Genomic DNA, 25,283 nt, shown 5'->3' with positions numbered 1-25,283 from the left:
TTTTGAAAAGAAAAACAATTTTTTTTTTATTGTACAGAGTGGATTTTTTGTATTATTTAGGGCCCAGCATATCCTGGGGTTTGACCCACTGATCAAACTGTTCAGATGTAAGGTAGCCAAGCTTGATCGCAGTTTCTTTTAGTGTTGAGCCATCCTTGTGAGCAGTCTTTGCAATCTTAGCAGCTTTGTCGTATCCTACGCAAAGAAAACAAATACATGAAGTCACAAATTCATACCACAAAATATGTTATCTATTAACATACATTATAACACCACTTCCAAATACATACCTCTAAATTGGTCACATTTGTGGTAATATGATGCAGAACTTTATTTTGTTTCAGCATTAGCAAAGGCAAGAACATCCTTGGAAAATGCTAATGCAGATTTTATAAACCTGGGCAAATCTGCTGATCTTGTTAAAGAGAGTAAGTTAAATCACACTGTCTGGACAACTAGTGCCAATATAAATTGAACAGTACCTACCTCCTACCTCTGTTCATCCTATTCTGAGCCCACCCCCCACCCCCCACGTGGGATACGAACTGCATTGGGTTGGATTTTGTCATTCCACAAGGTCATGTAAGAGATTTTTCACCCCACAATAATATAGTAGTTAGTGTCTTGTAACCTTTTCAATCTAGATACAAAGGCAAGTGTTGTTCATGCTACTGGTTCATACGTGTATTTATAGTCAAGAGTACAAAATGACCATGAAAGATATTCAAGAGCTGAACTGGCCAACAACCGTTTGTGACTTACCAAAGCGCCTCTTAAGGCAAGCGTCACTATATTAGTGTTTGTCTGCCTTCAAACTGAACAGCTGGAATGTCTACAGGGGATATATACAGACGTGCTCAAATTTGTTGGTACCCCTCCACAAAAAACGAAGAATGCACAATTTTCTCTGAAATAACTTGAAATTGACAAAAGTAATTGGCATCCACCATTGTTTATTCCATATTTAATAGAAATCAGACTTTGCTTTTGATTTTTTATTCAACATAATATTGTAAATAAGAAAACAAATGAAAATGGCATGGACAAAAATGATGGGACCTAATATTTTGTTGCACAACCTTTAGAGGCAATCACTGCAATCAAACGTTTTCTGTAGCTCTCAATGAGACTTCTGCACCTGTTAACAGGTAGTTTGGCCCACTCTTCCTGAGCAAACTGCTCCAGCTGTCTCAGGTTTGATGGGTGCCTTCTCCAGACTGCAAGTTTCAGCTCTTTCCATAGATGTTCGATAGGATTCAGATCAGGACTCATAGAAGGCCACTTCAGAATAGTCCAATGTTTTGTTCTTATCCATTCTTGGGTGCTTTTAGCTGTGTGTTTTGGGTCATTATCCTGTTGGAGGACCCATGACCTGTGACTGAGACAGAGCTTTCTGACACTGGGCAGTACGTTTCGCTCCAGAATGCCTTCATAGTCTTGAGATTTCATTCTGCCCTGCACAGATTCAAGGCACTCCGTGCCAGGCGCAGCAAAGCAGCCCCAAAACATAACTGAGCCTCCTCCATGTTTCACTGTAGGTATGGTGTTCTTTTCTTTGAAAGCTTCATTTTTTTCGTCTGTGAACATAGAGCTGATGTGACTTGCCAAAAAGCTCCAGTTTTGACTCATCTGTCCAAAGGTCATTCTCCCAGAAGGATTGTGGCTTGTCAATATGCATTTTAGCAAATTCCAGTCTGGCTTTTTTATGTTTTTCTGTCAAAAGTGGAGACCTCCTGGGTCTTCTTCCATGGTGCCCACTTTCGCTCAAAAAGCGACGGATGGTGCGATCAGAAACTGACGTACCTTCACCTTGGAGTTCAGCTTGTATCTCTTTGGCAGTTATCCTTGGTCCTTTTTCTACCATTCGCACTATCCTTCTGTTCAATCTGGGGTCGATTTTCCTCTTGCGGCCGCGCCCAGGGAGGTTGGCTACAGTTCTATGGACCTTAAACTTCTTAATAATATTTGCAACTGTTGTCACAGGAACATCAAGCTGCTTGGAGATGGTCTTGTAGCCTTTACCTTTACCATGCTTGTCTATTATTTTCTTTCTGATCTCCTCAGACAACTCTCTCCTTTGCTTTCTCTGGTCCATGTTCAGTGTGGTGCACACAATGATACCAAACAGCACAGTGACTACTTTTCTCCATTTAAATAGGCTGAATGACTGATTACAAGATTGGAGACATGTGTGATACTAATTAAAGAAACTAATTAGTTTGAAATATCACTATAATCCAATTATTTATTATCTTTTCTAAGGGGTACCAACAAATGTGTCCAGGCCATTTTAGAATATCTTTGTAGAATAAGCAATAATTCATCTCTTTTCACAACTTCTTTGCTTTATTCTATGACATACCAAAGGCATGCAAGTATACATGATAAAATAGCTTTGAATTTCATCACTTTTCAGGAGGAATAAAGCATTATTTCAATGAGCTGTAAGGGTACCAACAAATTTGAGCACGTCTGTATATCTATATCTATATATATCTCTCTATCTATCTATCATTACACACACACTGCAATAAAATGTTAAATAAGCAGATGCAGAAATTCAGAACACTTTTTATTATTTTGACTGTATTCAGCAGCTCAAAAGAGCTTCCAGCATGCCCAGGGGCTGTATGTTCACCAATCTATCATCACCCACCCAGAAACATGACAGCTGTTTAGGGAACCAGGCACATTCATTCAGTTATTTGCAAGTTTCATTATATGGACATCAATCAAAAGTAACACCTTACTTGGTTAAATTTGGCCAAGTATTCTGTTGGATGAAGAAAAGACTATATGCATAGACCTGCAGTTAGTTTCCTGCATACACAGGTATATAGTACTGCAGTATATAAAGAGAAAACTTTAAAATTAACTAGATATGTTTTTTTGTGAACAAAAGCAGAGAATCCCTGATGGCAAGGTGTATGAGACTAATGTAATTTCAAAATAGTGTCTCACTTCGGTTAAATGAGATCCTTCTGCTATCCTGTCATCTTTTCCAAATACTTGCACACAACACGCATACAGTTTACATAGATCTACAGCTATGGCTAAAGGTTTTGCATCACCTAGAATTTTAGAATTGACACAGTTCAAAAATCTTTTATTAAACATCACGTAATCATAGCAACTACAAAATGATATTGCAAATGTCTACCGGAAGCTATAATAGTACAGTTTTTCGTTCAGTACATGAAAAACTGCAAAACTGTATGTAATTCAATATGTTAACATAACACTATTCAGCAGGTTTCATTCAACTTTATGAAGCAAAATTTGTTAATTCTATGGGGAGATGTAAAGCCTTTGGCCATAGTTGTAGTGTATCATACAACATGACAAAGGGGGATTATCAAACAAAAAAAGTGCTTCATTTTTTCACCAGTCATAGTATGAAGTCTGTACTTCAAAAGGCTTTAAAAAGACCATGAGGTGCAACAGTAAAGGTTTCGTCATGTAACTGCCACCAACATTTTAACTGTGTACCCTTAATGAAAACAGACAGAGAGGGGACACAATTGGAGCAATACAGCTTAAATGGGCTTCATTCACATCAAGCAATGTGGCTGCTGTTTTTGCACATGAGTGGAATCACTGCCATCTAGCGGCAACTTGAATCTCACTCACTAGAACAGCCTGAAGCTGCAAGCTCTGGATTATTCACTGCGTTAAAAGACGAAACTCCTTACAAATAAGGAAACCAACAGAATATTATAATTCTCACACATAATGCATTTTAAAATCTATGGGATTTTGCTCAGACCCTTTTTTTCTGAAAAGCTCTTGTAGCAAGCTTTAAAACTATATTAATGTCATTTGTCTAAGTTACCCCCACATATAATAGGCATTTTTCCCACCTTCATGACAGTCTCACCATGTGGGGCACAAATTACACAGTTCTTTTGCATGCACAGACTCCACCCTGAAAATCTCGACTTGTGGTTTACACCTTCCCAGGATTTGGTCCTCTGCAGCTTGAGTGACCAATAACATTTTTACGGATGTACTGTGTACTTTGAGGATGGCTGTAGTAACAAGCCACTAGCCTATCCCCAATTCTCCAGTTGAGTACAGATATGCATACACAATAACCTAATTATTATAACTATAACTTTGCTAGAAAAAGTGCTCCAAGGCCTTACCTATATGTGGGTTCAGTGCGGTTACCAGCATCAGGGATTCATTCATTAGTTTGTTGATTCTTTCTGTGTTTGCCTCGATTCCAACCACACAGTTCTCGGTGAAAGAGACAGAAGCATCTCCCAGCAGCTTTGCAGAGTTTAGTACGTTTTTAATCTGCAAACAAAGTAGACAACTGTATTGATAATTTGAATCACTAAACCATTACGGGGGAGTGGGTGTATGTGCTGTATACGGTTAAAATATACAAACAAAGTTTATAAATAGACAACAGTAATAATGCTGCAGTAAATTACTTGATTCTGAATTCTCTAGCCCTCATGGAAAACATTTACTACTCATTAAATCCAGTGCAGCACAACTGATGAGTTTTCGTTATTTCCCCACTCTACCAAATAGTCAATTAGCAAAATCTAACTCACCACCAGGATTTGCATGGTAGTGAATATCTAGACACTCAAAAAAGCAATTTATGTAGGTGAGCTGTAAACGGTCTGTTATCTAGGTTTGTCTCTACATAGTCTTACTTACAATCATGGGTTTGAAAACATTCAGTTCAAAGTGACCATTGCTGCCTCCCACTGTCACAGCCACATTATTTCCCATCACCTGAGCAGCTACCATAGTAATGGCTTCACACTGGGTTGGATTCACTTTCCCTGAAGAAAATAGTAAAAATAAATATTTATTATTGGTGATGATCATCTAAATGCCTTTTAAATTTGAACTTTAAAAAGGTAGGCTTTTTTTTCACCTCTGAGTACACAACCCAGTCACAGCCTCGTTACACTATTTCATTCCCCAGTCTTAGGAAATCAGAGCTATGTACAGCTTAGCTCTGATTTACAGTATACAGTATCACTCTAAATAGGAAGCAAGCCACTGCTCTTCAAATGACAGGGGCGATGTTTGTAGCAAGTAGGAGATAGAAGACAGTTGTAAAAACACAAATATTGTACCATCATGGTCATTCACTCTCAAACAGAGAAACTGAAGGTCACTCTGTCCTATGTGTCTCAACTCACCTGCATTGGTGACTTTTAAAAGAAACCTTACACATGATATATGATACCTTTCAAAGCAAATGGCAAAGTGCATTTCCAACAGCTGCCACAGCAAATCAGTAGTTTCTCTTAGGCTCCATTTTATCAACAGCAGTTACAAAGCAGGGGGGGTTAAATCATACATTTCTAATGCTGGTTCTTAGAACACAAAATAGTAAAATAATATAATGCAAAAGTATTGATTTTTGTACATGTGCAGTCTGACAGGAACTCTTTGGGCTATATTCTCAAAGCTAATTTCTGATTAACTGCTTGCAAGTTAGGGCTTATAAGCAGCCTACAATAAATGTGATTTATCTGAAAGGCCATCTATATTTCAGAGGAGGGTGCAAACTAAACCTTATAGTAGATTTTGAATAAATTACCCTACCTGGCATAATACTGCTTCCTGGTTCATTTTCAGGCAGGATGAGTTCACCTAAGCCCGAGCGAGGCCCAGAGCCAAGGAAACGGATATCATTGGCAATCTTCATTAGACTGCAGGCCACAGTGTTCATCGCTCCACTCAGCTCCACCAGGGCATCATGGGCAGCAAGAGCTTCAAACTTATTTGGCGCGGTCACAAACGGCAAACCTGGAGATAAAACAGACATTAATTGCACATTTCTGTAATTTGGAGCAAAAATGTATCTCAATTTCTATAATAAATGAATGAATTGTTTATACCTGGCCTAGTCAGAGGGGCAATTAATTAATTAATATGATGATGCAGTTCACTCAGTGAGTTAAACCAAAACTATTCTACCACACTGGAAGAAAATAATCTGTTAAATTCATGACAGTATATTTATTACAACTGTCATAACCACTGCATTTTTTTTTTTTTTCAAATGGGCATCTGTCCCCAAAAATGTTCCTCAAATATTATTAATATACTAACAATGCAGAATGACTGGGTGGGCCATGTGTTCTTCAGTTCACCTTGCCAACAACTACATTACCTGTAAGCTCAGACACTCTGGCAGCTACTTTTTCCGCAAACCCAACGCGAGTGTTCAATCCAGTACCCACAGCAGTGCCTCCAGCTGCCAGCTCGTACACTCTTGGCATGGCAGATTTGATCCGTAGCATGCTGTATTTCACCTGCTGCACATAGCCACTAAACTCCTAAAATAGAAGAAACACAGCCTTTTAGAAAAAGTTTAGCAAGCACAGCTCTGGGCAAACAGGAACATACATTCTGATCCTAGTCAAAAGCCCCAAGATATAACAGAATTGGAAAGACGACACATTGCATAGTAGGTTTTACTATGAGATTACAGTACATTAGTACAGTACATTTTTATTCAATCACAATGTGTGGAGTATATTCAAATAGTGAACCACGTATGTTTGGAAAAAAAAAAAAAAAAAGAGTATACCCAGTATACTCTAGCAAGTCTGAATTGCTAACAACAAAGCAAACAATGTAACCCGGTTAATGTCCCCTCGGTTAATATCCCAACCAGGTTATTAGGTTTCTATGTTAAATGAACTCTTAATATGACTAGGAACCCCACTTATTATCCCCTCAACACTTACCAAGCAACATTGCATGACTTTTTAAAATATGGATAATACGTTTTTCAACTGATGTTCTCTTTTCACAATCAAAAAATTTAAGGTAGGATCTGTTGTACTGTTTTATATGGTAAAGTACACTATGTTGCAGCGTTACCAAGCCAACGTTAGTATAGGCTAATCATTTTCACTAGCAACAGCTAGCTAAGAAATTGAAAGAAACAGTAACTAACGTTAACGATAGTAACTAGCTGGCTGTTGTTCCTGATTTTATTAGATTGTACACATAGCGTTGTTTGAGTTGTTAGCTACAGTAATTATGTTACGTTACAGCAATAAACTTAAGCTTACGGTACAGTAAGTGTTTTAGTGGACTGGTTTCCACCTGCACTGATATAATGTCAGCTAGCTCATTAAAGTATGCAGCAATTGTTCGCATTTGTTTGAGCTTTCTAGACAAAATTAATTTCTGCTATTGTTTAATTAAAGTTAACATTCTTTAGAAAAACCTATTTGATGTTATAGTACTGTAATATTAGTACAATATTGCAATAAAAGGCGTACAGATATGGATTATATTCAGTTTTCTTTGTTTATATGTAAAACAGTTGAATATGGAGTGCTTAAATGCCCCTTACTTTCTACTGCGTGGTGGCGCCATAGGATAACATGAGACCCTGTTTATATCCCAACCGACATAATATCCCCAAATAACTCTGCACGGTAATGGGGATATTAAGTGGGTTACACTGTATTTCTCACTTATTTTGATGCTCAACAGATTTTTGGCGTTGCAGAATTTCAAACGATTCAAAGACAATGACGAGCACTCAGATCTGAACATTTGAGATTGTTTTTAAAGTGAGTAAACAATCTTGTCCCACAATCCTGCTTGCTACCCACAAGGGTTATTTTCTTTCTTAAAGCGCGAAATGCCTGAGCCTATGCAATGGTGCAACTGGAGTCCTCTTTCATAACTGAAAACTTTGTGGTGGCCAACCAAAAATTGAATTTGTATCATTTTTAAAACCAGTTAAGTAAAACAACCCAGTAGCTTGATCAATAAGTATGACAGGTTTGAGTGAAATGGAAAGCAAAATGACCTTTATAACAGGCTACTGCTTTCAGCAGTCTGAATCTTACTCCTAGCTTCTACTTCACAATAGGGCGACAGCATCACATGCCTAAACTGCTGTCATGAATTATGTCTAATTAAGTCTGTATAGATTGGCAGTATGAACCTCAATTTAGAGGTATCGTTTGCTGTTGAGAAGCACACAGTAAACCAGTGATCAAACCATTTTACATCAACTGGTATGTGTTAATTGCTATCCACTAACCTTTATATAAACTATAAAACTTCAGACAGTTGAGGATGGTTTATACCTGGCCTAGTGAAAGGGGCACAGCATCCTGTGTGTGGGTGCGCCCAATCTTAATGATATCTTTGAACTCTTTGGCCTTGCCGTCCAGTGCGTCATGGAGAGTCTGCAGTCCAGGCAACAACACCTCGTGAACCTCTTTGGCAGCAGCAATGTGCATAGCTGTAGGGAAAGTGTCATTGGAGCTCTGTGGAGAAGACAAACACAATTCCCATATAACAGAAATGCAATGTTCCCTATTTAACAGTGCAGTTTTATTAAACCCAGTTTATGCGACAGGAAAACTAAAAAAAATTAATAAATCTTCTGAATTTTTACCATTCAATAGTTGCATCATTACCAAGTTTAGATTCTTGGTAATGATGCAAATTGCACTCTTGAGTAAGCTTTGATTCACAAGACACAGATGCATTACAAAGGTATTGGCTAACTGTATCTTGATTGATGGAAAAATCAAAGAATCCAGCACCAGAAAAAGGATGTTTGTTAGGGCTGGTTCCTCTTTCCTGCTACACCAGTGGTTCCCAACCTTTTTCAAGGTAGGGACCACCTTGGTGTTTGGATTTTTCCCACAGATCACTTGCCACGTATTTTTTCACAACAGCATTTCTAAACTACTTTTTATGTGTATATGTATAAGTTCATGTAGAAATAAAGTATTTATATAACGTACCTAACAATGAGATTCCTGAGCTTTGATCGTCGCTACCAGTTCATCAAGGAATGTTGTCATTTTGTGCATTGAAAGTTCCTGATGGCAAAGTTCCTGTTTCTTTTGTTTAATTTATTTTTTTTTCACATTCTGAATGCTTTGTAGATAAATGTTGTCTCAATTTTGCAGGTTTAAGAGTTTTGTTTGACAAAACCTCCTGACAAATAATGCACCAGGGCTTGAGTCGTCCTCAGATCCAGTAAATGTAAATACGTGCTGGTCCCCGCAACCGCTACCTTGTGTAGCAAATTAATCTATCAATTTCTAATGCAACTAATTGCACTCACTGATTTGCAAACTTCAAAATCGATGTACATATAAAAAGCACTGGAATACAAAGACAATGCGGGTGGGAAGCAATTTGAAAAATGTAATGATTGGAGAGTGTACAGGATGTTACATACCACTTCTGGTGGGCTGTGATGTGTAAATTAAATGGGATTGGTGGCGCACAGTTGGTAGAATTTATAGCATTTTGGTTAAATATGACAGCGTCAAGAACAGACTGTACACATTACATCCACTATACAGTGCCTTGCGAAAGTATTCGGCCCCCTTGAACTTTGCGACCTTTTGCCACATTTCAGGCTTCAAACATAAAGATATGACACTGTAATTTTTTGAATTAAGAATTAAGAATCAACAACAAGTGGGACACAATCATGAAGTGGAACGAAATTTATTGGATATTTCAAACTTTTTTAACAAATAAAAAACTGAAAAATTGGGCGTGCAAAATTATTCAGCCCCCTTAAGTTAATACTTTGTAGCGCCACCTTTTGCTGCGATTACAGCTGTAAGTCGCTTGGGGTATGTCTCTATCAGTTTTGCACATCGAGAGACTGAAATTTTTGCCCATTCCTCCTTGCAAAACAGCTCGAGCTCAGTGAGGTTGGTTGGAGATCATTTGTGAACAGCAGTTTTCAGTTCTTGCCACAGATTCTCGATTGGATTCAGGTCTGGACTTTGACTTGGCCATTCTAACACCTGGATATGTGAACCATTCCATTGTAGATTTTGCTTTATGTTTTGGATCATTGTCTTGTTGGAAGACAAATCTCCGTCCCAGTCTCAGGTCTTTTGCAGACTCCATCAGGTTTTCTTCCAGAATGGTCCTGTATTTGGCTCCATCCATCCATCTTCCCATCAATTTTAACCATCTTCCCTGTCCCTGCTGAAGAAAAGCAGGCCCAAACCATGATGCTGCCACCACCATGTTTGACAGTGGGGATGGTGTGTTCAGGGTGATGAGCTGTGTTGCTTTTACGCCAAACATAACGTTTTGCATTGTTGCCAAAAAGTTCGATTTTGGTTTCATCTGACCAGAGCACCTTCTTCCACATGTTTGGTGTGTCTCCCAGGTGGCTTGTGGCAAACTGTAAACGACACTTTTTATGGATATCTTTAAGAAATGGCTTTCTTCTTGCCACTCTTCCATAAAGGCCAGATTTGTGCAGTATACGACTGATTGTTGTCCTATGGACAGTCTCCCACCTCAGCTGTAGATCTCTGCAGTTCATCCAGAGTGATCATGGGCCTCTTGGCTGCATCTCTGATCAGTCTTCTCCTTGTATGAGCTGAAAGTTTAGAGGGACGGCCAGGTCTTGGTAGATTTGCAGTGGTCTGATACTCCTTCCATTTCAATATTATCGCTTGCACAGTGCTCCTTGGGATGTTTAAAGCTTGGGAAATCTTTTTGTATCCAAATCCGGCTTTAAACTTCTCCACAACAGTATCTCGGACCTGCCTGGTGTGTTCCTTGTTCTTCATGATGCTCTCTGCGCTTTAAACGGACCTCTGAGACTATCACAGTGCAGGTGCATTTATACGGAGACTTGATTACACACAGGTGGATTCTATTTATCATCATTAGTCATTTAGGTCAACATTGGATCATTCAGAGATCCTCACTGAACTTCTGGAGAGAGTTTGCTGCACTGAAAGTAAAGGGGCTGAATAATTTTGCACGCCCAATTTTTCAGTTTTTTATTTGTTAAAAAAGTTTGAAATATCCAATAAATTTCGTTCCACTTCATGATTGTGTCCCACTTCTTGTTGATTCTTCACAAAAAATTACAGTTTCATATCTTTATGTTTGAAGCCTGAAATGTGGCAAAAGGTCGCAAAGTTCAAGGGGGCCGAATACTTTCGCAAGGCACTGTATATCCAGTAATAAAAGAAATGCAGACTTCATGTGTATCTGACTGCGGTGGGACCAGAGTAAGGGCGGATATGTAAAAAGGCAGATCAATTAAACGTGTTTTAAATACCATTATACACAGCTGTAACAATTACTATATCTACACAATTATTGTTTTGAGATTCAGCTTTTATTAGGGAGCTCTCCTAAATCCTTTGTTTAGAAAGATACAGGGTATTAACGCTTGTGACAGGGTAGCCGCCTGCAGTGTGGGTGCGTGCATTCGCTGCTGAGTGACAGGCTGGAGATCGAGACGGAGGTTGAAGCCGATACGCCCCGCAGGCCAACAGGATTTATTTACATATCAACACACTAAACAGCTCACGTGACACTACCAGTAATGGTTGCGTATGGAGCACATACAAAACAGCGTATGAAAACTTTGGCAGGATCTACAATATCTGAACTAATCTTCTCTGTTCAATAATAAACTAACATTGCTGAAGAGTGATCATGGCGGATAAACGGTTAGGGTGGATATGCGACGGATTACTGTAGCTTATAATTATATATCACGTGGAAAGCTGTTTGTATAGAAATGGGTTTTTGAAAGAATTGCGTAACCGAATTTTAGGAGTTGTTTACGGACCACCTGGAGTTTACTCACGGACCACAGGCTGGGAACTACTGTGCTACACATATATCCTTCTTTTAATGTTTGCATAATCCACAGTGTTCAGTATTCCTTTATATCTATGCCCTCTATTTTCTTACCTCTTATTAGCACTAATATAATAACTGGCCACCATTTTCTTCTTTTGGTTATTGCTTGTATGTTACTTACATTTTGAATATGCTGATCTTTTAAAGTCAGTGCTTTAGATGAAAAGTTTATCAGGAGCACTAGATACAAAAACCAAAGGATTCTCAGCACAAAAAAGGGGGACCAGCAATAATCTAATAAGAGGTAGGAAAACTGATCTAAAAAGCATTGGTCTGAACTCCTAACAGACATAGATAAAAATACAAATAAAAGATGATTTAGTATCATAAGTAATGTTGCAAAAACAGCAAAGGTCATTGGTTTGTTTTTGTGTGTCTTTTTTCTTAACTTTTAGTTTTCTTAACTTTGAAAAGACACCTTCAGGTAATAGAGCAGCCATTTCCATACTGTCGTCACACAACACTGTGTTGGGCAGTCAGTTTCATAGGCGATATCTACTGTAACTAGAAAGGGTCTATATGTCCAGCAAAAAAAAAGCTTATCGGAACTTAAAATTAAACTGCACAAAGCAATGCCACTAATAAAAAAGCCAATAAAAGCATACAATACAGTAAGACACCCACACATCTGATTCTCCTTATTATTTTCCCCATACACTGTGTGTATATACAAAGAGGTTGCTGTTGATCATTATTTTATAAGTACCTGACTTTTGTTGACATGGTCATTGGGGTGAACAGGATCCTTGCTCCCCAGTTTACCACCCAACATCTCGATAGCCCTGTTGCTGATCACTTCATTCACATTCATGTTCGTCTGGGTTCCTGAGCCTGTCTGCCAGACCACCAGGGGGAAGTGGTCATCCAGTTTACCAGCAATGACCTAAAAACAAGCACACCATTACTCTCCAATGAACAACCACAATACAGAGCCCTCCGAGTTTATGGATGGTAAAAAGTGGCAGACATATAGGCCATAATAAAAATGACTACAGTATAAAGTGTTATATTGCATTGCCAACACTAGGGAAGATGATGCAAAATCAAGAGCTGGCAACATTAAAAGGTAAGTGACAAGTGCACTACTTGGATTGAAACAGAGGTTAGAGGGCAGACACACAGCATGATTCTTTTTAAAAGAATTTGGAAGACTTCAACATTCGCTGCGTTCCCTTGCCTCATCAGCTGCTTTGACAATGGCATCAGCAATCTTGGTGTCCAAACCATAGCCCTGGTTTACTTCAGCCGCCGCTCTCTTCAGAATGCCAAAAGCCTTGATGACTTGGATCTGGAAGGAATTTGTAAACTCTTTAAAAAGGTCAAGCGTCACGACACCACAGAGGTCACAAGTCTCCAGTTTTGTCAGAGATGACAACTGAGAGTTATCCATAGACACACACCACTATAGATATTTCCTACAATTACCTTAATCTGCTAAATAGTAATAAAGTCATATTCAGTACAGTGGAGAGACTACTTGTTAATCAGTAATTAAAGGGTACATCAAGTGTACAAGGAGACAAGAGTCTTCGTAGAGGATAAAATCTGAGGAAGGCATTGCAGCAAACCCTGTATTTAGAGATATTATATGACAAGCGTATTCCTTTTTTTTTTTAATTTCTGGATTAAAAAAAAAAAAACAAAAAACACATTCTACAAAGGTACTTACAGGCATTCGTTCAGTTACTCCGCCAATCTTGAAGTTCATAGTAGACCTGACCGTCTGGGCTCCATAGTACTTGTCATTCGGGACTTTCAGTTCACCGAAAGTATCCCTTTCAATTCTGTAAGACTCTGAGCTTGCCTGTGCGGAAATGAAACACACAAAAACATTACCAGCTAACTGAGTAGCAATATATGTGAAATTATCATTTTATCTTTCAGCATCTGTCAGGCATGTTCTTTGTGAGGACTGGCCTAAATACACACAGATTAAATACTGTTTATGTATTATTATTATTATTATTATTATTATTATTATTATTATTATTATTATTATCATCATCATTATTACTTACAATTGTTACATGATATCACATTATTGATTTTTTTTTTTTTTTTTTTTTTTTTTTTTTACACACCATTAGTGCATTTTAGCTTTAAAAAGGCGTAAAAGTCACAAACAAAAAATAAAAAACATGCTCACAATTTCCATATAGTTTTCACTTCGCTTCAGGTGAAACGATTTTTTTCTTGTCACAACACTATACATTCACTTCCTGTGCTGGGCTACATCTGAGCCCTAACTATGCTGCTGTCCAGTCGAAACTTAATACGGGTTAGGTTATAATATTTAACAGATCAACAGTAAACCAATACCGTACATGTGATAAATCGTGCAATGCTGACGTTCATTATCAATTTAAAATGTGTCAAGAATTTATTTTTAGTCAAGCACACAAACTTTAGGTTACTGGAATTGAAATAACAGTTAAAGTATTTTATTGGGTTGCTTTACATGGACTGTTTCTTAAGACGTTATTTACGTTTTCATGCACAGTGGTGTCATGTTCATTAAAATAAAAAGAAAGCTTGCAAGCTAATATAACATGTACCAGTCAAAAAAATAAATGTAACCACATCTAAACCCTTTTCAAACAGAATTTAGCAGCAAAACATTAAGTTAAGTCAAATTAAACTGGCTGTTAATTTTTTATTCGTTTGTAGGTTTCGAATAGTAAAATAAACGCCGGCACATTACTCGTTTACTTTGACCTTGCTGCTGCTGTACAGCTATACACAGGACTGCGACAACTCGAGAGAAAACAGGCAGACTGCTCTTTTTTTCAGTTAAAACTATGAGGAACTAAGATACATGTCGCAAATTCCATTTTGATTCAGGCACGCTACCAGAAATCAGTTTCAACAACGTGCTACGTCTGAATGCTCAATTAATAAATTAATTAATTAAAGGTCACACAGACAGAGGCCTTGACAAAGATTTGTGTTGCTCAATCAAACATTGTTTTTCTGCAATGCTTAAAACTTACCATCCTCGTCGAGACCAGCGTGACGCCAAATGATTTGCGGCAGGGTTTGCTGAATAGGTTCCTCTGCAAACCCAAGAGGCTGCTATTTAATCGGTGGACGTTTCTAAGAGAACGATACATGGCGCTGTTTAGGCTACTTGCCACAGACCAATACAGGCTGAAAGGCGGTTGGGGGAGGAACCATAGAGAAACCAACCACAAGCCTCTGTAAGTGGGAGGAAACATATAGCGGCAACAACACTTTTGAGAGGGGAAGAGCCGTACGGAGGAAATAAAGGCAACACCAGGAAAAAAGTGTAAGAGTATCATGTGTTTTGCAGGTTTTTTTTTTTTTTTAAAGACACAATACATTGCAATATCAGAACCTCGTTTTGTAATTGTTACTTTTGTGTACCGTTGCTTCAAAGGACTTTCATTTTTGTTGGACTTTAATAATCATATTTACACGATGACATTTTTTTGTTAAAAAAAAATAAAGTAAAACGGGAAACAAACTAAAGCTCTCACTTTACACTGAATAATTACGCAAGATTTGAATCGATACTTCACAGAAATACAAACATACACGGTTTAGAAACGCGGTTTCTAATTAGGTATAACTTTTCAAATGATTTATAAACATACCGAACTGTTTAGGGACGTGCACTACACAGGGGATTTGGAAGGTTGGATATTTCGGTGTGTTTATGCCGTCACACAGGAACTCCCATCTACAGAACCAAGGTGCAACAAGTCACTGGACTTGTTACTTGGATGACTGGAAAACACACGTGGACACACAATTATTACACCAATTATAAATTAACAGATACAATGATTTACGGAGACAACTACAGGATGTCCTTGGCTTTGACTGTTTTATTCCAATTGCACAAATTGCTGTATGTGATTGTAAAGTGATAAGCATTTCAGTTGTCACCACTTTTAAGCCCCCTGCTGTGTTTATTTTGTCTTCATCAAAGAAAAGTGAAGCCTGGTGGATAGGATGACCAGATTTTCAAGGCTCAAACCCGGGACACACTGTTAATTAATTGATAAGACTAAACCATTTAGGCTATTGTAATGGTTATTTAAATAGCCATTAGCAATAATTAGTATTATTTTTTTTAAAAAACAGCTAGCTAATTTCAGTACACTCCCATATTGTTATATGTGGATTGCTACTACGACTACTACTACTATTATTATTATTATTATTATTATTATTATTATTATTATTATTATTATTATTATTATACTACGAATAATACAATAATAAAACAATAATAATAATAATAATAATAATAATAATAAATCATTGAAAATAAATTACGTTTTGGCCTGCCTTTCTTTCTTTTTCTTTCTTTTACTCACTGCGCCAGGCTCTAATTATCTAATTATTGACGTTGTTCATGTGCTTGCAGTATGAGGTGCCGTTTCGGACAAAAGTCTGTCATATACGGCGAGTGAAGGGTCAGGTTTCTGCGCAGAGGGAATCAGGCTATGCTGTGCTAGCGCAGTTTCGGACAAAAGTCTGTCACATATGGCGCAGAGAGAATCAGGCTATGCTGCGAAGAGGGAATCAGGCTATGCTGTGCAGAGGGAATCGGACTGTGCGGCGCAGAGGGAATCAGCTGCACAGAGGGAATCGGACTGTGCGGCGCAGAGGGAATTAGGCTATGCTGCGCAGAGGGAATCAGCTGCACAGAGGGAATCAGGCTATGCGGCGCAGAGGGAATCAGCCTATGTGGCGCAGGGGGTATCAGCTGCGCAGAGGGAATCAGGCTATGCGACGCAGAGAGAATCAGGCTATGCGGCGCTGAGGCAATCAGACTGCGGCGCAGAGGGAATCAGGCTGTGCGGCACAGAGGGAATCAGACTGTGCGGCGCAGAGGGAATCAGACTGTGCGGCGCAGAGGGAATCAGACTGTGCGGCGCAGAGGGAATCAGGCTATGCGGCGCAGAGGGAATCAGGCTATGCGGCGCAGAGGGAATCAGGCTGTGCGGCGCAGAGGGAATCAGGCTGTGCGGCGCAGAGGGAATCAGGCTGTGCGGCGCAGAGGGAATCAGGCTGTGCGGCGCAGAGGGAATCAGGCTATGCGGCGCAGAGGGAATCAGGCTATGCGGCGCAGAGGGAATCAGGCTATGCGGTGCAGAGGGAATCAGGCTATGCGGCGCAGAGGGAATCAGGCTATGCGGCGCAGAGGGAATCAGGCTATGCGGCGCAGAGGGAATCAGGCTATGCGGCGCAGAGGGAATCAGGCTATGCTGCGCAGAGGGAATCAGGCTATGCAGCGCAGAGGAAATCAGGCTATGCGACACAGAGGGAATCAGGCTATGGTGTGCTGGCACCGTTTCGGACAAAAGTCTGTCACATACGGTGCAGAGGGAATCAGACTATGCAGCACAGAGGGAATCAGGCTATGCTGCGTAGAGGGAATCAGGCAATGCTGCGCAGAGGGAATCATGCTATCGTTATAATATTTGACTTGAGTGCAGAAGATTGTAATAATATTTTCAAAACTTAAGAAATTTAGCAAGTAAATGTATTGTTTAGTGAGTTCACACAGGTAATCATTTACAACAACACACTCTTAGCATCTAACCAATCACACATAACTTATTTGCATATTAGAGGCCTGAGGTGCGCACACACGTGTGTGTAAAAAGTGGAAAACCAACATTTCCAGATCAGAGATTTTCCCTCCAGATTTCGTTTTTTTTCCCCTTTGCTCAGGTTTTTCTAGCGGTAAGAATTTAACGAAGCATTTTTTAAAGGTAAATCTGGATTTTAAGAGGTTTTTTTTCTAAGGTTTTTTTTCATAATTAAAAATACTCAAATTTAAGATGAATTCAACCCCTCCCAAGCATTCCCTTTACAAATATATGGCAGACGTAGTGGCAGACGTATCATGTTCCAATATGAGAAAATGGTTCAATCCCAGCTAAGGAGAAAGATACATTGTTGCAATCTGCGAAGTTTGAGGGTGGGGATTAACAGCTGCTCTGGGTTGTGTGTCTAGTTCTTTTCTGCTTGTGCTTCCACACCGCCGCATCGCAATGGCTCATCCACCGTACAAACAGAAATATACAAAAGCTTGGGAAGCTGAAGAAGCTTTCAAAGGTGAATTAAAAGCATTGCCATCAAGTCTATAGATCCAGACTGTTCTACATATAGCTGTTTTTTTGTACCTTATTCCAAATTAAAATCTTATCTGTTCTACTTGAATTAATGTTAGAACTGTGATTATTAATTATGTTCATGATACCGCTGGAAAAAAAATCCTGTTTGTTTTTAACTTTCATACTATAGTCCGGTTGTGCAGAGCCTAGTTTCACAAATACGGGCCTTCTCCACATGGTAACAGGCCTAAGCCTTTACCACATTTCGGCCTGCATGATTTACAGAAAAATGTAATGTTAAGGCAATAATTAGACCTACTGAAATAATAATAACAATAATATGGGTAGTTTTATTGCAGTTCTAACATGCTTATGAAAACGATAACCTCATGTAAATGTGGTAATTTTAACAATAAATCATTAATTTTCAAGACACACCCATGTAAAGTGGATTACTGTGAAATACTGTAATGTTATGTAAAGCCTAGTTTATTCGACTTCGCAACTGAAAATCATGTATCACAGGGTAATTTATTTTGTTGTGGGAAAAGGATATCTAGCCCTAGGGATAAATAGTTATATAATTCCCTACCAGCTAACTGTATATGTGGCGTTTAAAAATGATGTCTTCGTGCTTTTAGTTAGACAGTCAGTACACTGTAGGTTTCACTTTAGTACCTAATACATTTTTTTAACTTAACTTTTAAAAAAGGATAGTGTATTATTGACCTATACATACAACTATTATAATGTACATGCAACTATTAACTAGTATCGGTACTTATTTTTATTTTTTAATAAGTTGTCCTTTGCATATAAAGTGTGCTATTTAAATAAATAAATAAATAAAAATTCTCAAGAGCATGTGAACAAAAATATCTATATATAACTGTACTTGCTCAATACTTTTCAAGTTGACCACCATGACCGAGAGAAAACCCAGTAAGATATGGCAGTATTTTAAAACATAAATCTGTTCAATGTTCTATATAACTATTCACTGAAATACAACGTAGACGCAGAATGAAAGAGAGTAATCATAGTGGATTTTTTTTTCAAAAAAATAAAACCGATGTTCTTATTTGCTTAATGGAACTTTAAAATATACTGAACATGTCACTACCTCTTTGAAGTTTAAATGTTTAAACCTACTTTTATATAAAGCTATTTCTGAATGGAATAATTTAATACTTATATATTTCTTCAAAATTTTTCTTGCCTCATAACTGTCCAGGACAGATGCTAAGTTGATAGAATCCTTGCATGCTCTTCGAGTAGACGGTGGTCAAATGCATTAAAATCATTTGTGTGTAACGCCTGTTGAACCTGTTCTAAACAGTTGTCCATCTCCAAAAAATAAATATACAAATCAGATCCTCGATATGGTTACAGGACATACAGCGAGTCCAAAACCGCGCCGACATCACCGCGACTGGCATTACAGCATTACAACGCCGACCATTACAACGACTGCCCATAAAAGCAATACGACATCACTGCGCCGAACTACAATTTCCAGAAGACTCTGCACAGTTCACAAAAGCGTCACTTACCAGAACTCGGACACAAGATGCAGTCATTGGGGGGTTCACGCTGTCCTTACAAAGGTACCACAAATGTTCCTGTTAGGACACTGCACTCTGATTGGTTATCATATTATTGTTAATAAAACAATGAATAATCCCCTCCCAACACATAAACCCTAAATCTAAGGTCAGTATCCTATACTGCTGCCATTACACATCTAAAGTAGTTTATGTTTGGCAGTGAATAAGCGTTTTTGTTACTTAAAAAAAAAGTGACCGGAGGTGCTGACTTCCTCAGTTGTCCTGACAGCAACATTTCGTGGTACCTTTGTAGACACTGCCGGGGTTCCCCACAGATTTGTATATGATTATTCCTCCACAGGACATCTGGGATTGAGGACCGATACAAGGACATGACGTGTTTGGATTTTTTTTTTTTTTTTTTTTATGTACAGATTGTGCAGATTTGTTTTTTAAATAAAGAGTGTAACTTTATATTGTTGTCCTTGCTTTCCTGCCCTGTTGTATCCCTACTGAATCCACGGTTTTTTGTTTTGGAACTTTTATTTACATTAGAAAACATATATTTAGAATATATACATATGTTTACCATAAATAAATAAGGGTGTATTTTACAGTACCGTACTGTATTTTACAGTACAGTATCTGTTACCACTTGTGCAGCAATCAATTGCCCTGTGACGTAATAAGAGCTGTTACAGCTCCTGAAGTTGGTCCCCGAACAAACAGCACACACGATGAGTTATATATCATTCGTTTGTGCTACGTTTGTGCCGGTTTGTGCCGTTGAAACAAACGTTTGTGCTGCTATAGTTTTTAAGATATTAACGATTATTTTTATAGGGCAGTGACGTCACTCAGCCCCCTACAATGGCGGAATGGAACCAAACTTGTCGCATTCGTTTGTGCTACGTTTGTGCCGGTTTGTGCCGTTGAAACGAACGCGTTTGCTATATTTTCCGAGATATTAACAATATTTGTATAGGGCAGTGACGTCACTGAGCCCCCCTACAATGCAGGAATTGAACCAAACTTGTCATTCGTTTGTGCCGTTGAAGCTAACGTTAGAGCAGATATGGTTTTTAAGATTTTTTTTTTTTTTTTAATGAGTAATCAACAACACACGAGAAATATGCATGTATGTTTTTTTCGGGTTTTTTTGCACTATTTCTATGCTTCATGGAAATGGCATTGATAGGTTGAGCACTGTGGCATCTCCAAATGGATCATAGGATCAGTAGTCCCAAAACAGTACTAGAAAACAGTACTGAGGCACTGATCTGGATACACTCAGGTGTTCGAACTAGGGACATTTGTTTTATTCACATTTTCTTCCCTGGGGGTGGGGTGGGCTCCAAAATAACTCGAACAAACAAATGTTAAATGAATTTGTATTATAAGAAAATGTACAGTAAGTTACTTATTTTTGGCTGGGACCATGTAGAGAATTCATAGTATCAGGACATTTGTTTAGTCTGTGTTTGTCTAAATGAGACTTGACTGTAGATATAAAAAACGTCAGTCTACTTCGCTACTGCATATCTACCATGCTATCTGAAGAAGGCAAAAGCCTAAACATTGTAGTTAATTAATAAAATAGCAAGTTTCCAGTTTTAACCTTAATTTCAGTTGAATTCCATTACATTTTGAAGATGAACATTAACATGAACCTCCCCCGATTCCAAAAAATATTTCCCATTTAAAATATATTTTTTACTCACGTTTCAGTATCTCCTGTCTGTTGATAGAGCCAACCTTAACAAAGAGCTTTTATCTGGTAAGAAAAACTCATTATTATAATGTCTGTATTAAAACATTTAAATCTGAATAATTTTTCTGAACAACAAAACAAAACTAAAACAATTGTAGTATTATGAAACATCAAGAAGGTTGTTCAACTTCAGTTTTTCAGGTTGTTTCTTATAGGTTTCATTACATTAACATTTTGTTCCATTTAGAAAATATGGCATCCTTGTTGCCTAAACAGGACTATTATTTACTGATCATAGACTTGTCATGAGTCATGTGATTATGGGACACCCATGTTTCTCCAATGAAAACTGTATTACTATCATAACCGCAGCCCAAGATAATATTTACTAAATTCATTGTTAGCTTGAATCCAGTAGTTACAGTATTCTCAAACTGTGGTCTGAAACATACCCCAGTGCCAAGCTGAACTTTGAACACAAACTGCTGGATTGGAATTTGGATTTGGTTCAGTGACATTCATCAGGTAAACAATTAAAGATCAATGGACAGCAATGATGAAACACTGAAGAGTTACTTTCGTAAAGTGTGATGCAAAATATGTCAGCAGAAATTTTAGAATTTTTTTTTTCTTTTTTAAACAAATAACTTTTTCAGTGGGTGCTGGTCCTCAGTTGTAATTTAAAATTGAGACAGAATACACTATTCCTCTGCACTGCATAACATGTATCCACTTGGTTGCCAAGAAACCGTGGATAAAGGCATGGTTTTTCTGAATTTAATGAAGTTTTTCTGGTAGCTGACTGAGTTGAGTAGTAACCTCAGTCATTCATTAGACTATGATACATTCTAAATCAAGAGTTACCTGAGATTATGGACCATTTTTTTGTCAGTAATGCCCCTTTAACTCTCGATGTGGAGAGTATTATTTTAAATATAATCTATATAATTTTTTAAAATGCATTTTAGGTTTTGTATTTTTCCGCCCGGGGAAAGTAGTTCCTTAGTTTCCCTGGTAATCCCACAGGCAATATGACCTCACATGTGTAAAGCGGTAAGGGGTGCAAATGGCACCATGGAAATTAATATTATACACACATAGGCAGTTTCATTAAACTATTGGCTAAAATATAAATATGTAGGGTTAATAATTTTAGAAGCAATACATCGTTTCTACATCTCCCCCACTGAAAAATGTATATTTTAGGCAACCCTTGGAAAGTGGAAAGAGGCGCAAGTGCACCCCAGAAATGTAACATGCACTTTGAAGAAGGATTACTCCTGTTTTTCTGAGTCAGACAAGGACATGCTTCATATCAAAATGAAGGTAAAGCAATTAACTGTTAATCACATGCTTAATATTCTCTTAGGTTAAACAATGAGAATAAACTTCTAATTGTTTTTAAAACATCTGACAAAACATTAAAAGAAAAAAAAACTCTGAAAGGGCTAGACACACACACAATATACAGAACGGTATGGAGACCCAGTATGGGGTGACATATAGAACATAACAATTCCAACATATTAATTTCAACCTAGCCAGCGACACCTGCACAACACAGCAGGGACACGGTGTTGCATCTGGCAAGAAAATCTAAAATGTTATTGTATACCATACCTCGACGGATTTGCAGAACATGAGCAACTTATTTTCACTCAGGTAGCCTACCTGTGAATAGTTTAGAAGAATTTAGCTGTTTTTTTCTTGTTTTGCAACGATTGATTGTATTTCCCTTAAATACCCCACAATGACAGAAAACACAAAAGACCCCCAGCTGATATCATAGGACTGCACCTCTTTTTGTTTTGAATGTGCACCATGTAAATACCCAATGGGACATGGGGGGCATTATTACCAATGTTATGTTTAGGAAGCTGACATTCTGTACCTAGAATGGAAGGACATCCTCCCATGCCTCAAGTATTTATGGGAAGATATTTTTTTCATTAACAGCAGCATTGCAGCTGGAAAGATGGATCCACACAAAGAGTCAGTTTGTTTTTAGAACAAAGAAATGCATTTTTTCTTTGACAATTGAAATTGTGCTGTCTGCCTCTATTTGTTTAGCGTGTTATCTGTAGAAGAAAAGTTGGCCAGTGTAACCAGCAATCAAGTAAATTATGCTTGTAGCTTTGTAGTTTTCAATATATATCCTCAATTCAGTCTGTGAACAACCCACTGTGTTTCTTGATTTTGATTAACCTTTTCACACCCTTTCCTCCTAAAATATCAATTTCTTGTAATCTTAGTTAATCTCCACGTGTTTATGACTAAATTTGTTTGTGTCCCTTTTCACTACATTAAGTGACAGACCAAAAAACTAATCATTTACTTGATTATTGAAATTGGTTTTGAAAGAATCATTTGTGGAGTCCATAGATTTAACAGCTGTTCTAAACTGTATTGGAATATTTGGTTTAGATCTCCATCTTGGTGACAAGGAAAGAAAGGTCACCCTGAAGCCAATGACAGGTCTCTTCAAATGAAGAATAGAGCACGGAATTGGGTGGGATGTGGATACTAAGCTGGCGCAAACATTATAATGTGATGTAAGGATTTTGTCTTGCACTTAGGCAATTGCTGACCCTCTTTACACCTCTTCTTACAAGGTGCAAACCATTGTAGAAGCGAGTAACTAAGAGCTGTATAAACGCACACACCTGCAGAGACTTGTCATTGGTTTCAGGGTGGTTGCTGTGGTACACTTCCTAATGCGGTGAAACTTGGCTCTTGTTGAGGAGAGGCAGGAACATGTTCGGAGGAGAAGGGTAAGATGAAGAAGACCCTGCATATTCAATCCCAGAGTCATGTTGTTTGGGATGCCAGAGGATGCAGTGCTAAAGTTTTATCGTCTCACTCTGAGGGTTGAGCTAGACCCCAGCGTCAATCTAGGGACCACTATCCCTGCACATGTGAAAGTGCTGTGTTCTCTGCACTACTTAGCATGATTAGGCGGCGGAAATGAGAGGCGATGGAGTGGTATCTGAAGGAAGTAGAAGGCTGGAAAGACGAGCAAGCGGAGGCAGCTGTTGCCAAGTTGTACTGCGGGGCCTCCGGATCAGTAGCTGGGAGAATGGGGCCTGAGGAGGGAGCTGAGGCGTTGGCGGGAGGGGCTGGCATGGGTCCGTGTCCAAGCTGTGTCTCAATGGATTGAAGACAGGAGGAGAGAGATGAAACAGACTTGGCAAGAGGCAGCAGAAAGCCTTTGATGTCTGAGGAAATCTCTTACCGTGGTGGGGTTGAGGAATGGTGGTAGCTGCTGTTGGAGAGACAGCTGGAAACCATGAGGGACCCAGGTTGTCTCCGAAATCCAGGATAGGAGAGGTACTGGGCGGAATATTCATGCTTGATTGGATCGAAATTGCTGGCAGTGGGATTGCAAGTAGGTGGTACTTCTCGCTCCCCTTTTTTTTTTTTTGGTCTAAGAGATTTTTATTTTTATTATATATATTTTTTTAAAGTAGACGCACAGACTAAGAATAGACTAGTAGCCTACCGGCTCGTATGAAAAACAAACAAACGCTAGAGAGAACAGAAGTGGAAACAGGAGACTTATATAGAAGAAGGGGAGCGATTGACAGGGAGATTAAGGATAGGGGAAGGGTAGACCGAAACTCAACCTAAAGGTTTACACTTTTGACACAAAGAAATCCATAAGCTCCTGGCAACGGGCATCGGAAAAGGAACGCAGAGTAGAATTTACAGGGGGTGACAACAATTTACTTATGTTGGAAAAAAGGACTCTGGAGTTGCCTTGATTTTCCTTGATGATATTGGAAAAATATCGAATTTAATCAGCCCTTAAGGCCTTTCTGTATTCCTTTAGATGTCGTGCCAGATCTGCTCATGGATCACTAAGTGGGATTTCTTCCAAGCTTTACCCAATTTATGAGTTTGAGATTTCATAGCCCTTAGCTCATCTGTGAACCAAAGGGATTTTTTTGGAACTACAGCTTTACAGGTCTTAATCTGAACCAGGTCATCAATATATTATTAACGAGAGTGATTATAAGCATTTACACACCAGTCTAGATCAGAACTAGCAGAGAATTTAAAGTTTTGAGACTGCATTACATTTTGAAAAGCTGTTGAAACAACTGCCGGATCCAATTGCCTTTCTTTGAGCAATTCTTTGAGCTCTGGATGCAGAAACAGCTATCTTGCTTGTTTATGACCGTGTTATCTCTGTGTTGCCAGGGCTATGTGTATTGCTCAGATCCTCTCCTTTTTTTTCAGCTCCTATCGGTCTCACTCGGCCATTGAATG

General features: G+C 38.5%; 1 protein-coding gene across 1 annotated transcript; it reads right to left on the bottom strand.

The window, feature by feature from the left end:
• On the bottom strand, positions 1-14,863 carry fh (fumarate hydratase). Its single transcript, XM_034003221.3, has 10 exons — positions 14,655-14,863; positions 13,334-13,468; positions 12,842-12,952; positions 12,371-12,547; positions 8,094-8,276; positions 6,149-6,314; positions 5,578-5,781; positions 4,675-4,802; positions 4,146-4,299; positions 1-195 (listed from the first exon to the last, which is right to left on the bottom strand). Exons 1-10 carry the CDS (start codon positions 14,772-14,774, stop codon positions 53-55), a joined length of 1,521 nt encoding a protein of 506 aa, XP_033859112.1. The 5' UTR covers positions 14,775-14,863; the 3' UTR covers positions 1-52.
• Positions 14,864-25,283: the final 10,420 nt, after the last annotated feature.

Source organism: Acipenser ruthenus, chromosome 5, assembly GCF_902713425.1.
Source record: "Acipenser ruthenus chromosome 5, fAciRut3.2 maternal haplotype, whole genome shotgun sequence".
NCBI classification, from domain to species: Eukaryota; Metazoa; Chordata; class Actinopteri; order Acipenseriformes; family Acipenseridae; genus Acipenser; species Acipenser ruthenus.
This window is presented reverse-complemented; position numbering and strand designations above follow the sequence as displayed.

Excerpts from the sequence above, each read along its gene's own strand:
- fh (XM_034003221.3), bottom strand. The coding sequence starts at position 14,774 with ATGTATCGTTCTCTTAGAAACGTCCACCGATTAAATAGCAGCCTCTTG. Across the intron at positions 12,953-13,333 it reads GAGTAACTGAACGAATGCCT|ATCCAAGTCATCAAGGCTTT; the intron begins GTAAGTACCTTT and ends AATTCCTTCCAG. Across the intron at positions 5,782-6,148 it reads CAGAGTGTCTGAGCTTACAG|GTTTGCCGTTTGTGACCGCG; the intron begins GTAATGTAGTTG and ends TTTTATCTCCAG.